The sequence below is a fragment of the Ipomoea triloba genome, chromosome 2 (genome assembly GCF_003576645.1).
Source record: "Ipomoea triloba cultivar NCNSP0323 chromosome 2, ASM357664v1".
NCBI lineage: Eukaryota > Viridiplantae > Streptophyta > Magnoliopsida > Solanales > Convolvulaceae > Ipomoea > Ipomoea triloba.
Window position 1 is genome coordinate 14,801,736 of NC_044917.1, and position 12,222 is coordinate 14,813,957.

At 35.9% G+C, this 12,222-nt stretch overlaps 2 protein-coding genes across 3 annotated transcripts; both read right to left on the reverse strand.

The window, feature by feature from the left end:
• Window positions 1-539: 539 nt before the first annotated feature.
• On the reverse strand, window positions 540-1,861 carry LOC116009746 (protein MIZU-KUSSEI 1). The gene has a single exon (XM_031248874.1). The coding sequence runs from the start codon at window positions 1,680-1,682 to the stop codon at window positions 834-836; it is 849 nt and encodes a 282-aa protein (XP_031104734.1). The 5' UTR covers window positions 1,683-1,861; the 3' UTR covers window positions 540-833.
• A 1,742-nt stretch (window positions 1,862-3,603) lies between these two features.
• On the reverse strand, window positions 3,604-7,837 carry LOC116007906 (protein Dr1 homolog). Of its 2 annotated transcripts, none has more exons than XM_031248571.1 (6): window positions 7,631-7,837; window positions 7,388-7,468; window positions 5,413-5,502; window positions 4,864-4,958; window positions 4,198-4,266; window positions 3,604-4,014 (listed from the first exon to the last, which is right to left on the reverse strand). In XM_031248571.1, the coding sequence occupies exons 2-6, from the start codon at window positions 7,440-7,442 to the stop codon at window positions 3,856-3,858; spliced, it is 468 nt and encodes a 155-aa protein (XP_031104431.1). In that variant the 5' UTR covers window positions 7,443-7,468; window positions 7,631-7,837; the 3' UTR covers window positions 3,604-3,855. The 2 variants fall into 2 exon arrangements, with proteins under 2 accessions (XP_031104431.1, XP_031104423.1); XM_031248563.1 differs by having other exon boundaries at window positions 3,604-4,017; window positions 7,631-7,835.
• Window positions 7,838-12,222: the final 4,385 nt, after the last annotated feature.

The window sequence follows — 12,222 nt, forward strand, 5'->3', positions numbered from 1 at the left end:
AAAAAAAAAAAAAAAAAAAAAAAAAAAAGAGTTTGTGTACACAACTCACATGCTGCATATTACCTTCAAACAACATGATCATGCCATAGTGGAGGTGCCTAGGACACAAAGCAACCCCACTCACAGAGATTTATTCCAAGCAGAGAAATCACATCAAGAAATGCCAATTTTTGGGGATACTAAGAAAATTCATTAACCGATTATATTTATTCCATCATCCAAACCACATTTTCATCACAAGTAAAGACAAAAATGGGTTCTGCCAAATAATGATAACATAGGAGAAGATTTTATCCCTAGTTTTGTTTTTATTAGGTGAAGGTAGAATTCATGATACTTGCTTTAGGTATGGAGCAACCTTAAATCTCCAGTTGTCCCATACAATAGAGGTGCCTATAATTGAGCAATGAGATTAGTCATTGTGTCCGACAGTAGAAAATCTGGGCTACACTAAAAAAAAAAAAAAAAGAATTCATGATACCAAAATGCAAAGAATTGCATAATATGCTCATAAATTTGTAGCTAGGCATCCATTATTGTGCAATAATAGTAAGTATTTTCCATTCCACCCAAAAAGTAAATTAATACAAAGGATTCCCAGTCTTCTCCATTCTATGAACAGGAAGGATCTTCCTTAAACATGATAAGTAAAGTAGTAGTAGAAAAAGAACAACATTGGAGATCACTAAATCTCCATGCCCTTAGACCTTAAGCTACACAGAGGATTGATTATATTCAACTTTAATTTGTGACATCTAAAGATGATAAAATATACCTTCATTCACCCCCAGAAATTAAAAATAAAAATAAAAATTGCATCTAAGTAAGTAGTTTCAAACTCTGAGCAAGTAAATACTGAGTTCAGGAGCAGCATTGCTATCAGGATTCATCATGTAGAATGCCTCTGAGTCTCTTGATCCCACAACTCTCTCAAACTTGGCTCTCATGTACATCACCTCTTCTCCTTCCCCATTTGCTGCTGCTGGCAAAACACCAGCCCCCATGGAAATGGGCTCCACAGCCTTCAAAATCTGCCATTCTTTGGCCCCGCATTCGCGCCTTGTGGCGAACCCACATTTCTTCCCATTGCAGTATGTTCTCCACACAGCCTGATCTATGAGCCTGCAGCTTGCACCGCCCCCCGCCTTCTTGTCGTCCTTGTCGCATTCCAGGGCGATTCTGACCAGCCCGGACGCCATCTCGCGAACCAGCCCAGTTATTGGGGTGGCTAGCTCAACCAAGAACACTGGGTGAGATGTGGGGTCTTTCTGGAATGCAAAGTGCACATGCCCTCTCCTGTAACCAAAAAGGGTGCCTACAAGCCTTGTTCCTAAGCCATGGAAATGGGCTCTGTTTCTGCCAAATCCAATCATGGATTTCAGCCTGGATACTGCTATTGCTTGCAGTTTCCTCCTTGCAGAACTACCTGATGATGATGATGATGATGATGATGATGATTCTTCATTCTCTTTCTCTTTCTTCTCTTCTTGGATGCTACTCAAAACTGACTTTACAACTGAAACCTTGGGGGGCTTTTCTTCTGCATTCCCTTCATTCATAGCATCACTCTTTTCTTCTTTCTCTGCTATTGCTATTGCTTCTTCATTACTAACTTTGGCTGTCCAGTGGAACTGCTTCTTGGATGACAAATCTTGGATACTCTTTGCCATACTTGTCTTCATCTAAATCAACACAAGGCCTTTAAATTTTCCTTCTTTTTTCTCTTTCTTGGATATCCTAGCTAGTACCTTGTTATAAGATATATTGAGAAATTTTTATACTTGGACGGAGAAATCTCGGTCGTCCATCTATATTCTCTCTCTCTCTCTATGTATATATATATGCTCTTAGCTTAGGTTGCTCCTTGTATAACGGCAGGCAAGTCATGAAACTAATAATGGAATTACCGGGAAGGGAAACATAAACTGCCCCACAAAGTGTCATAGGAATTAGCAGTGAAAAAACAGCAATTTTGAAATAAAGAATGGAATCTCTGGGAGACATGGGATGTGTGGTTTCACTTTCTTTGTGGGGTAGGGGACCTTAGCTTGACTGACTGTTTTTTTTGACTTCAATCCAACTACAGTGAAAATTATCAATTTTAAATATAATTAAAAGTATGAAAAAGAAAAAGATGAAAAAGGGTAGAGCCTTATAGCTCCACGCCACTGCCACACCCATTCGAGGCGCCTATAATTCACCGACACTGGAAATCCTGAAAATTTGTCGTGATCTACCTCAATATTTACATCAATTTCTGGGAGGTCAAGATATATGGCTAAAGATATAAACTTGTATAACCACGATGTCACGAGCTCAAATCTCAGCCCTCTTAGTTTGAGCTGGTCAACTATAGATAACATAAGCCAGTTTATCTCGTGGTCCTTTATTACCGGCTAGAGTCACAAGGTAGGATTTATCCCAGTACCCAGTCTCTCGGACCTCGGTTAGTGATTGTGGATTTCCCTCGTTGCACAAAAGAACACACACATAGAGAGAGAAAGAAGTGAAGGCAGAGAGCAGTCACTATTTACAGTAGACATGCCTTCTGTTTCATTGTCTTCCGGTGATAACATGCACTCCAGACCAGGCGCAGGATACCATGTCTCTGTCTCTGATTCTCAACATCTATAAAAGATAGTATATTGTGCAAGTAAAATTGCAGACTATGTCTGTTTTGATACCCTGTTTGCTCAGATAAGTTAACATCTTGCCCAGATCTGATTTTATGGACACCTCACGCGTGCCACATATACTTTAAAAAACAAAAAATTGTATATGAAGCCAGTAGATACCAAACAATTTCTCAGATATCATCCACCAATAATTTGTCCAATTGTCCCCAAGAAAAAAAAATGATAAATGGACTCGGTAAAATTTTGGCGTGGAAGTAAGTGGCTAAGGCCTTAAAGGAATAGTGAACCTCAAAACAATCTATGTGCTATAAGGGTTATTGAAAGAAAATGGATACTTTTTTTTTTTTGGGGAAGGGGGAAGGGGTGGGGTGCTTTTGCACTATGGGAAGCAAGTAGTGGATCCAAAGCAAATGGGAAATGGCCTTTAGGCATCTTGAGTAGGACCCTGGAGTGGTAGTAGCCATTCAAGCTTTTATGCAAATTGCAAAAGTTGGGAAACCATTCCAACAATGACCAAATGATTGTCCAGTGACCAACAAAATTCATCATTACTTGCCCCATACTTTTGCATAAAATTGTGACCCATCTCAAGTTTTTCTTTTCTTTTTGTTTTAGATGACGAGGGAAACTCCGCAACCCTTTCAGGTGTAGATAAACCCCACCTTGTGACTGTAACTGATAAAGAACCTCAAGGAAATAAATCAACTTAGGTTACCCATAACTGACCAGCTCAAACCAACTTGTGAGTTGTGACCTTGTAGTTATAAGTGTAAATCTCTTATTATCTTGGCTGGAGTTACCTTACTTTTCCAATTTTCTTTTTTTATGGCTTTTGGTGATTGGGTGGGGAGGCAGGTACTAGACATGGACCTGATAGGCATCAAATCCCAACATAAAACAACAGTTAGCAGGTCGCAGAATTGGTTCTTGGTGGGTCTGAAGGATCAGCCATTCCAGAAACATGTGCTAGTGCCTCATGCCACCAGTTCATTGCATTCCACTATATGAGAAATATTCGATGCACCATTAGACAAGTTTTTAATCAAGCGTAATAATTACAGAAACATATGGACATAATTCAGGATACAAATTGAACTAAAGTCCAAATATGACGGGAGGGATTAGCCAAGAGCCTTCTGTACATATCAGAAGAGAGAAGATCTAATTGAAATGAGCCAAGGAGTGCTTGCCTAGAGCTCCAGAATTGAAGGTCCTAAAGTTAGCTGTTTGTGTTTTGTTCGGGCTCAGATTGTTTTGGAACTGTAATGCCATTATTCATCCTTGCCCGTGCCTCAGCAAACATCCTCTGTTGCGCAGCCAATGCTTCTTCTTCGGTCATTTCAACTACGTTGCTCCATTTCCCGCCCCTAACTGAGTCCTGCTGAAAGCATAGAGACCCAACCGTCATAAAAAACTTGTGAAAAATGAGAACAGTGTCTCAAAAGACAGATCGGTACACTCTCAGTTTCAAACAATCCACGTAAAGATTAAAATTTATATGTTTATTCAATTGTCTAGATTTCCCATTAAAGAAAATCAAAGAGGCAACTAGAATAACTACCATGGTTTCAAATTTGTGCTGTTCATATGCTGCATAAACTTCTTCAATATACTCCCCAAAGCCAAGGACCTGACAGATTGTGATAAAAGTAAAAAAGGCATAATCAACAAAGTATGGCAGAAAAGAGATCTCAGATGAGCTTAGAAGGTGCCAGTCTGCCAGATAATTGTGTGAAAAACAATATAATGAAGTTCACAATATCAATTTGATGTCCATAATCTAAAATGGAAACTTGATTTGTTGCTTACAAGAAAATGCACAGAAACTGAAAAGCCCAATCTGAATTAATATATATTTCTACTGCATCAATAGTCTTTGTATCACCAATATCAATCCAAAAATCAAATGCAAAAGTAACAAGATGAAAATAAATTACAAAACCATGATGCAACTAACAATTTTCTGCCAAGGTGTTAGAGAACAATACACACTTCTACACTGTTGGTGTGAATAAATGACAAACTTGAGAAGAATTAAACTAAAGCAGATTGTTTGATGAAGAATGCCAAGTACATGTGACATTCAACAAGAGGCAGACAGAAAAACGCCACCAGCATGTGCCAAGTATAACATTAGCTCAGTATAGAAAGTTAGCTAGGTCATCTTTCATCTATACCACATGATATAAATCAAAGTTGTCCAAACAGTTTAGTATCAGTCAATTACCTCTAGAGCCTTGAGTACATGTTCTGGTGCAATTGTTCGTTTATCCTCTTTATTACAAACTTCATTAGATTCAGATGATATAAGATTGATAAATTCTGTAATAGAAAAACACAACTTAGAACTTTTCTAAAGAATCACAGAAAAAATAATTTATGAAAACTAAAGGAATCAAGTCAAACAAATAAAATACTAATTGAAGCGTGCAATTTAAAGGTATCAATATATATGGCCTTTCCAGCCCCCCGAGAAGGGAAAGCACACACTAATCAGCAGAACAAAAATGAACCTAAGGCTCTTAATAGCTGATACAGAAGCATGATCCCCAACAAATATAATACTCAGAGTCTGGAAGGCAATGCAAAATATTTTAGACTTCCCTTGCCAATTTATACTTTGACATAAATGAAAATAAATTATTGTTTTGTCTGTCCATAAAATATCAGAGAAACACCCTTAGGCAAACAAATCTGCTGTACAAGATGCTTGCATAAATATCTTTTGGGCTGCTGAAGCAGACCATATACAAATATCTAAATGCCCACTACTCACCTACACAACATTCAATCAAAAGATCTTGACAATCTCGGGCAACACGAACATCTGGGGGAAGCATCTCTTTAATAATTTTTGTCATAGTTGCTGCACAAGAAACCACAGGAAGCATTAGTAAAGTAATAGAGTAAACCAACATAACAACCAACGAAAGCTAATAATTAAAAGGTATTCACAAGTTTAAAGTATGACACCAAAAGACGACCAGTATAATTTTACACCTGTTGTCTATGTCTACCCATAACCAGCCCTGGTTGTAGTCTTATAGAAGTTACAGAGAAGTACTGATTAATTTGTTGGGTTATCATAACTAGACATAAAGATCAAATATGTTGCAAGTGCAACATGCTAAAAAAATGAAACTATTTATTTCTAAACTCTAGTCAAATAAACACTGTCCTCGCCTTTCTAATTATCTAATATGTTCAAAGTAAATGTTCATCTGCAACACAAATGTATTTATAAATTATAATTGGAAAATTGTACAGTATTTAAAGCATATTGGCCCAGTAGGAAACCCTGAAGTTGCAAACAAAATGTCAATATGCCCACCAAACACAAAGAAAGCATTAATGCCATGGGCCTGCTTAGTTACATAAAATATTTCTATTCAGTCTCCAATTTTCTCAAAATTTTCAAATTCATTTTTATTTTCCAATTTATAAAACATGAAGTTATTTGAAATGCAATAACTTTATTCATACAAAAGTACCAATGCAAGTGGTAGATGGCAACGGAGTTGAGCAATGATCGGCATCAAGTCAGATCAGGCCAAAAATAACATTGAGCTTTATGCTATTTTTGTGTATCAGAAATTTTGGATAACCTAAAAGTGTCTATAAAAATTGGGTCAAATATAAATTTGAACTTCATGTTATTAAATTTTTTTATCAGGTTCCCATACTTGATTTTGTATTGTCCATATAATGCATATCCAACCCCTTGTAGATTTGTAGTGCATCGTACAAATCAGACACATCAATCAGCACCAAATAGTGGTAAAAAGATTCATAATGAGAGATGGTGAAAGGGTGCTAGACAAATATAGATGTTGAATAGTTAGCAATAATAAATGTGGTGGTAAGTAAAAGTGGATAATTGTTGTAGACCAACAAAAAAAGTAGTGGTCCATATAAGTAAGCAATGGTTGTAATAGGGGAGGGGTTGTGGTGGTCGGGCAGGTAGGTGGAAAATATTGAAAATTAATGATTATTTGTTTTCTAATTTTAAAAATAATTCATTTGGAAAAAAGACTGCTGTCCCTTTACAACTTTGTAGTTACAGGCAAGCTTCTTAATACTATAGCTCCAAACTCGAAACAGATTCAGGAAGATATTCTGATTCAGAAAAAGAAGAAAAAATGCATCACAGCTCCAGCCAACAGAAAACATGTTTGCAAATTCTGAGTGGTGGCGGTGCTGGATACAAATTATTTGTTTCCTATGAAATACTTGATATTCCCATTTTCGACTTTGATTATCAATGTAGTCATAATTTGTACACCCATTGAGTAGACTCCACCAAACACCATAACATTCTGTTCACTCATCGATATACAATTCAATTCAATTTTTCATATGAGATTCCTCTCTATCCCTGCCCTCCTTGCTTCAGACATCACCCTCTGGCGGGACATCATTTCCAAAACACACTACTCTATTGAAAGTTCCAAAAAAAAAAAAAAGTAACATTACTTTCAGCTTAATTAACCTGTCATGTATGCATCAATGCTGATTTGAATTTTATTTAATTATTTACATATCAATCAGATCAAAACCTCACCAGCCAAGCCAAGCCAAGCCACCCACAAATAATAATAACAACAACAACAACAACAACAACAACATTTAAGAAAAAAAAACAATGATTGAATCATAAAATGAGAAAAATGGCAGATAACTAGAAAAACAACAAAATTTAAACACAAACTCAAATTCACAGCAAAAGTAAACAAATAAATGGAAACACATACCTTTGGGAAGCGAAGCATCCTCTTTCGCTCTCCCAACGATGTCCATAGGCTCCATTTTCGAGCTTCAGAGCCAAATCAACTCTGCATCTCAAAATCAAGGCCATACAGATATATTAATTAGCATAATTATGGATATATAAAACGGTGATAATATAAAGTAAGCTTAGGACACAACTTTAAATCTTTTTGTTTTTTTTTTTTTGAATAAACGCACGCAGGTAACATATATGTATACATTCTTACCTGACGAAGCGGGGCAGATCGGAGGGCAGGGATGAGAATGTGAATTGAGACGCGAATCAGCCGACCGGAAGGGACCGGGAAGGTGACAAAGTAGGCGAAGGTGCTCGTAGACGGTGGTGGTTCATGGTGGATATAGAGAGAGAGAGAGAGAGAGAGAGAGAATGTAGAAGAAGAGTTCCGCAGGTTGGTAGTGCACAAATTGTCCGAAGCTCGTCGAAAGAGGGATTCTCAACGCGCTGAAGGACAGGTGTTAGTCCACTGGTCAGAGAGGCGCGGGCCCGACTCAGGCGGTTAACGATTGGGGCGTGAGATCACTAGCGGAGTAGATGCGTGAGAATTTTGACCAACAGAAATTTTGGAATATCATGTGGTCTAGTGGCACCAAGGTGCACTCTCATATGGAATGGGTATATTTGAGTCTCATTGGAGGTTTAGCCTACCGGATCGGCCTATCCCGCTCCCTACTTAGGTAGGGGTAGATTTCGAAAATACAAGCTCGCTAAATAGCGGACTTTTTTGGCCCGCCAGATGCCCCCATTCCTTTTATTTTATTATTAGAGAAATAGAGAATAGATAAGAGAATTAGTCTAACTAGAACCTTAGTCCGCCACAGCTACTCCGTGTCTCTGCCTAACCCTTCATCGCTCAATTGCTCATCGCCACCACCGTCCACCAGCAACCTGCCTCCACCATCGGCCACCACCCAACAGCCCTCTTCTGCCACCTGCTACTGGCCACCGCCCACTCACCCTGCCGCACAGCACTGCCAACAGTCAGCAGTCGCAACTCGCAGCAGAAGCGCCACCTACTCCGCCCAGAACCAGCTGACAACCCTCCACAGCAGTCAGCAAGCAGCTCTCCCTCTCCGGTCATCGTCGCCTGATCATGGTCTTGTTCAAGGATATCCCATCCTTTCATTCATGCATGGCACGTGATCCTTTGGCAATTTCTATAACTACTGTTGTATCGGAGTCTGCATTTTCTATTGGTGCACGTGTGTTCACAAAATATAGAAGTTGTATGTTGCCTGAAAAAGTGCAAACTCTAATTTACACTCGTAATTGGTTGCATAATTTCAATATGGGTAAGTTAATTTATAAATTAAAGTCTTATGTTATATTATCTTGATTTTTTTTTAATTTAGTGATTTAATTTTGAACATGTTTTATTTGTTTTATATATAGATGTTGATGATGTTGATGAATTAAAGAGATAAAGGAGACGAATGAGATGATATGAATGAAGATGAATTGAATGATGAAATGTCTAATGTTTGATTAATTATGAACTTGTTATTTTAAATTATTCACTTTAAAATTATTGTTATGTTTAATGAACTATTGATATGGACTTTGGACTTTGGAGTTGTGAGTTGTGACTAGTGTGTTTGATAAACCATGGAGTATTTGGTTAGGTTTGATGAACTATGGACTTTGAACTTTATAATTATTGTTATGTTACTTATGTATAATCAATTATGATGAATTATGTTTTCAAAAAAAAAAAATTATGATGAATTATGTGAATGTGAGTTATGCTTAGGTTATTTTAATTATGTTTTATGTGAGTTATGTACTTACGTATATGTTATTTTAATTATTTTTGTGTTTACAAATGATAAAATTTAGAAAAGCAATAAATTAACAACTTATGGAAAAAAAGTCTAGCAAGGGCCCGCCTAACCCACGGGCGGAAGGTGGGGCGGTCTGGGCCAACAAAACCCAGGCCCGCCAAGAAGCGGGTTTTTTTTTGGCCCGTCTCGCCCCGTCAACTCGTATTGACAGCTCTAACACCATCATACTAATTCTAAAAGCAACCACATCAATATAGTTTGTTCATAAATTTTTAGAAGTTAAGTAGGATAGGAAAGAGGAAAAAAAACAAGGAAAAAGAGTTGTCAGTAAAAGTACAAATAAAAAAATATTTAGAAATAAAAAGGAAAATGCTATGGTTAATAATGAATAATAAGTAACAGTATAGATATAGAAGTATAGATAAGTATTTGAGTTATTATTATTGGTGTAAATAATAATTAATAAATTATTATTTCCTTATAACATTATGTAGAATTTCCAAGGAATTTTATCATTTATTATGTAGAATTTGTTTATATTATTTTCACAATTATAATGGTTTAATTATTTTCATAATTCGGTAATTAAATTTTGTTACCAACTAAGTTTTATTAATTTTTTACCAATTAATTAATAATATTAGTTTGGCTATAAAAGTTGAAGGAGATGATTTTACTTTTATTAATAGTATAGAGTATAGATATAAATTACTTTTCCTTTTCCTTTCCTTTCCCCAATATTATTATTAATTATTTTTTGTTTCTTCCTGTGAGTTTATGATTACCTTCACTAAAAGGCCTTTTTTTTTTTTTTTTTTTTCCAAAAGGTTGAATCTCCAACCTCAAGGGTCCCCACGCTTCAATCCGACACATCTGGAAGGATATAGATCATGATAACTTAGCGGAATACAGAGACTAGGCTTTTACTTACTGCGCACAAGGAACCCTTCACTTTGAGACGTTGCTCCCATACTGCTGATGAGACTTGACCCTTAGTTTTTCTTTTCAAACTTTACCCTTATGACCAACTGAGCTATCTATGCGGGCAAAACGTCCCATTTTTACATGCAAATCTGTTGTATCATGCCACCTGCAATAATCCCAAAGGAACAGCTTAAGGGATCTCTAGAAAGAAGCTAGAGCAAATTTCTAATCAAAATGGAAGACATCTCCTTTCCTTTGTAATGGAAACGTGTTGTAGTTTCTTTGAAGGAGAGCAGCAGGTACAGACTTCCATCAACTTCAGCAAAACTACAAAATTGCCACTGCCCCTTCAACAAATATTATTAGTGGGCTTCCAACCAATATACTAGACCACATATTGGGATTCTTACCAATTGAAGATGCTGCTAAAATGGCTGTTCTATCTACCATCTGGAGAGATGTTTGGTCCAATCTTACCCAACTCAACTTTGATTACCACTTCTTTGATTATATACTAAAGAAGCATTTACCCCTTTCTAGATGGGGATCTGGAGTTTTGTACGTAATTAACAAAGTTCTTCTCCAACACAATGGATCTATTCGGAAGTTTGTTCTCCATCTTGATGTCAATCTTATTATAAGTAATATGCCTCAATCTCATGAAGTTGATCAATTGTTATTTTTAGCCACACAGAAAGGTGTTGAAGAAATCTACTTTAGTTCCTTACCAAATCGTTATTACAAGTTGCCAAATTGCATATTCTCTTGTTTAACTCTCAAGAGATTGCATCTTTCTGCTGTCGTTGTTGATGAAATCAATTTCCCTCGCAATCGTTGCATATTTCCAAATGTTCTTTCACTTTTTTTTTGAAGGCGTTGAGTTTGTTCTTACAAATCTTCAAGATGCTCTTAATCTTCCCTCACTAGAGACTTTATCATTTCTCATGTGCCGAAACATGTGTCATTTTAACCTTATTGCTCCAAAATTGTGTATTTTAACAATCCTGTCTGATGTGCACGACAAGTTTCTCCCGATTAATTTGGATTTGAGATCTATTTGTACTCTTGATTTTGAAAGTCCTCACCAGGTAATTTGACCGACAATTTCGTTTCTGTTTTTTTAATGGTTTAATTTATAATTATTTTAAGTAATTAATCTTACTTTCTTTCTATTTGATTTCCAAGAAAATTGTTAGAAGAATTTTCCAGGATGGAATTTCCACAACTAAATGTGGAATACTTAAACTGTAGTGTTTCCCAATTTGCCCATTTGTTCATTTGCTACAACAATGTCGCAAGTTATGCAAACTTGATATCGATTTATTATCGGTAATCTTCATTTGTATGCATAAATTGTTCATCTTCATTTGTATGCATAAATTGTTCATTGTTTTATTGATTCATTCATATTTTGGTTGTTTATGTCTTGTCTTGTCTTTAGATGTCTAAACATGAAGAGGCCTTGTGGGAGCTCTTCTCATATCTTTAGACAAATCAAACAAAAGATATACTTCATGTCTTGAAGCTTGACTCATCATTTAGAGGGTTATCGTGTGAAATCCTTTTCATTAAGGCGCTACTTCTAGTTTTTCAGCACTTGAAGAGATTTTCATTGTTCGTCATCATCAAACGTTTTTCAAAATGTACTACAAATTAAATTTGGAGTGATGACTAATTAAGTGAGAGCCAATAATCATATTATTAGGGTCCAATTAAGCATATAATATAAAACATAAATATTCGACATTTAAATATATAGTTTCATGATATACATAACATATACTCCGTAATATATAGATTCATGATATCCAATTTTTACTTTTTAAAATTAAACTAGTATTTTCGCCTAAATTATAACATCGAATATTATATAGTGCAATTGATGAAATTATGTTGGGTCAATTATGTTTTATGATAAAATTATAGCAAATAATTGTTCAATTACCTGATGCACGGATATAAAATTTTTATTATATATTTAGATAATAAAAATAAAGATGAATTTATAAAAAAAATCTAATACTGAACGTGTACATTTATTTGATTATTATTATTATTATAAGATTAGTGTAAAAGTATCACTCAATTAATTGAA

Bases quoted from the DNA above. Each gene is read 5' to 3' on its own strand.
- LOC116009746 (XM_031248874.1), bottom strand. From the start codon at position 1,682: ATGAAGACAAGTATGGCAAAGAGTATCCAAGATTTGTCATCCAAGAAG.
- LOC116007906 (XM_031248563.1), bottom strand. From the start codon at position 7,442: ATGGAGCCTATGGACATCGTTGGGAGAGCGAAAGAGGATGCTTCGCTT. The intron at 5,503-7,387 runs GTATGTGTTTCC...TTTCTTGTGCAG, and splicing joins GGATGCTTCGCTTCCCAAAG to CAACTATGACAAAAATTATT. The intron at 4,959-5,412 runs GTGAGTAGTGGG...TTTCTATTACAG, and splicing joins TTTGATTGAATGTTGTGTAG to AATTTATCAATCTTATATCA.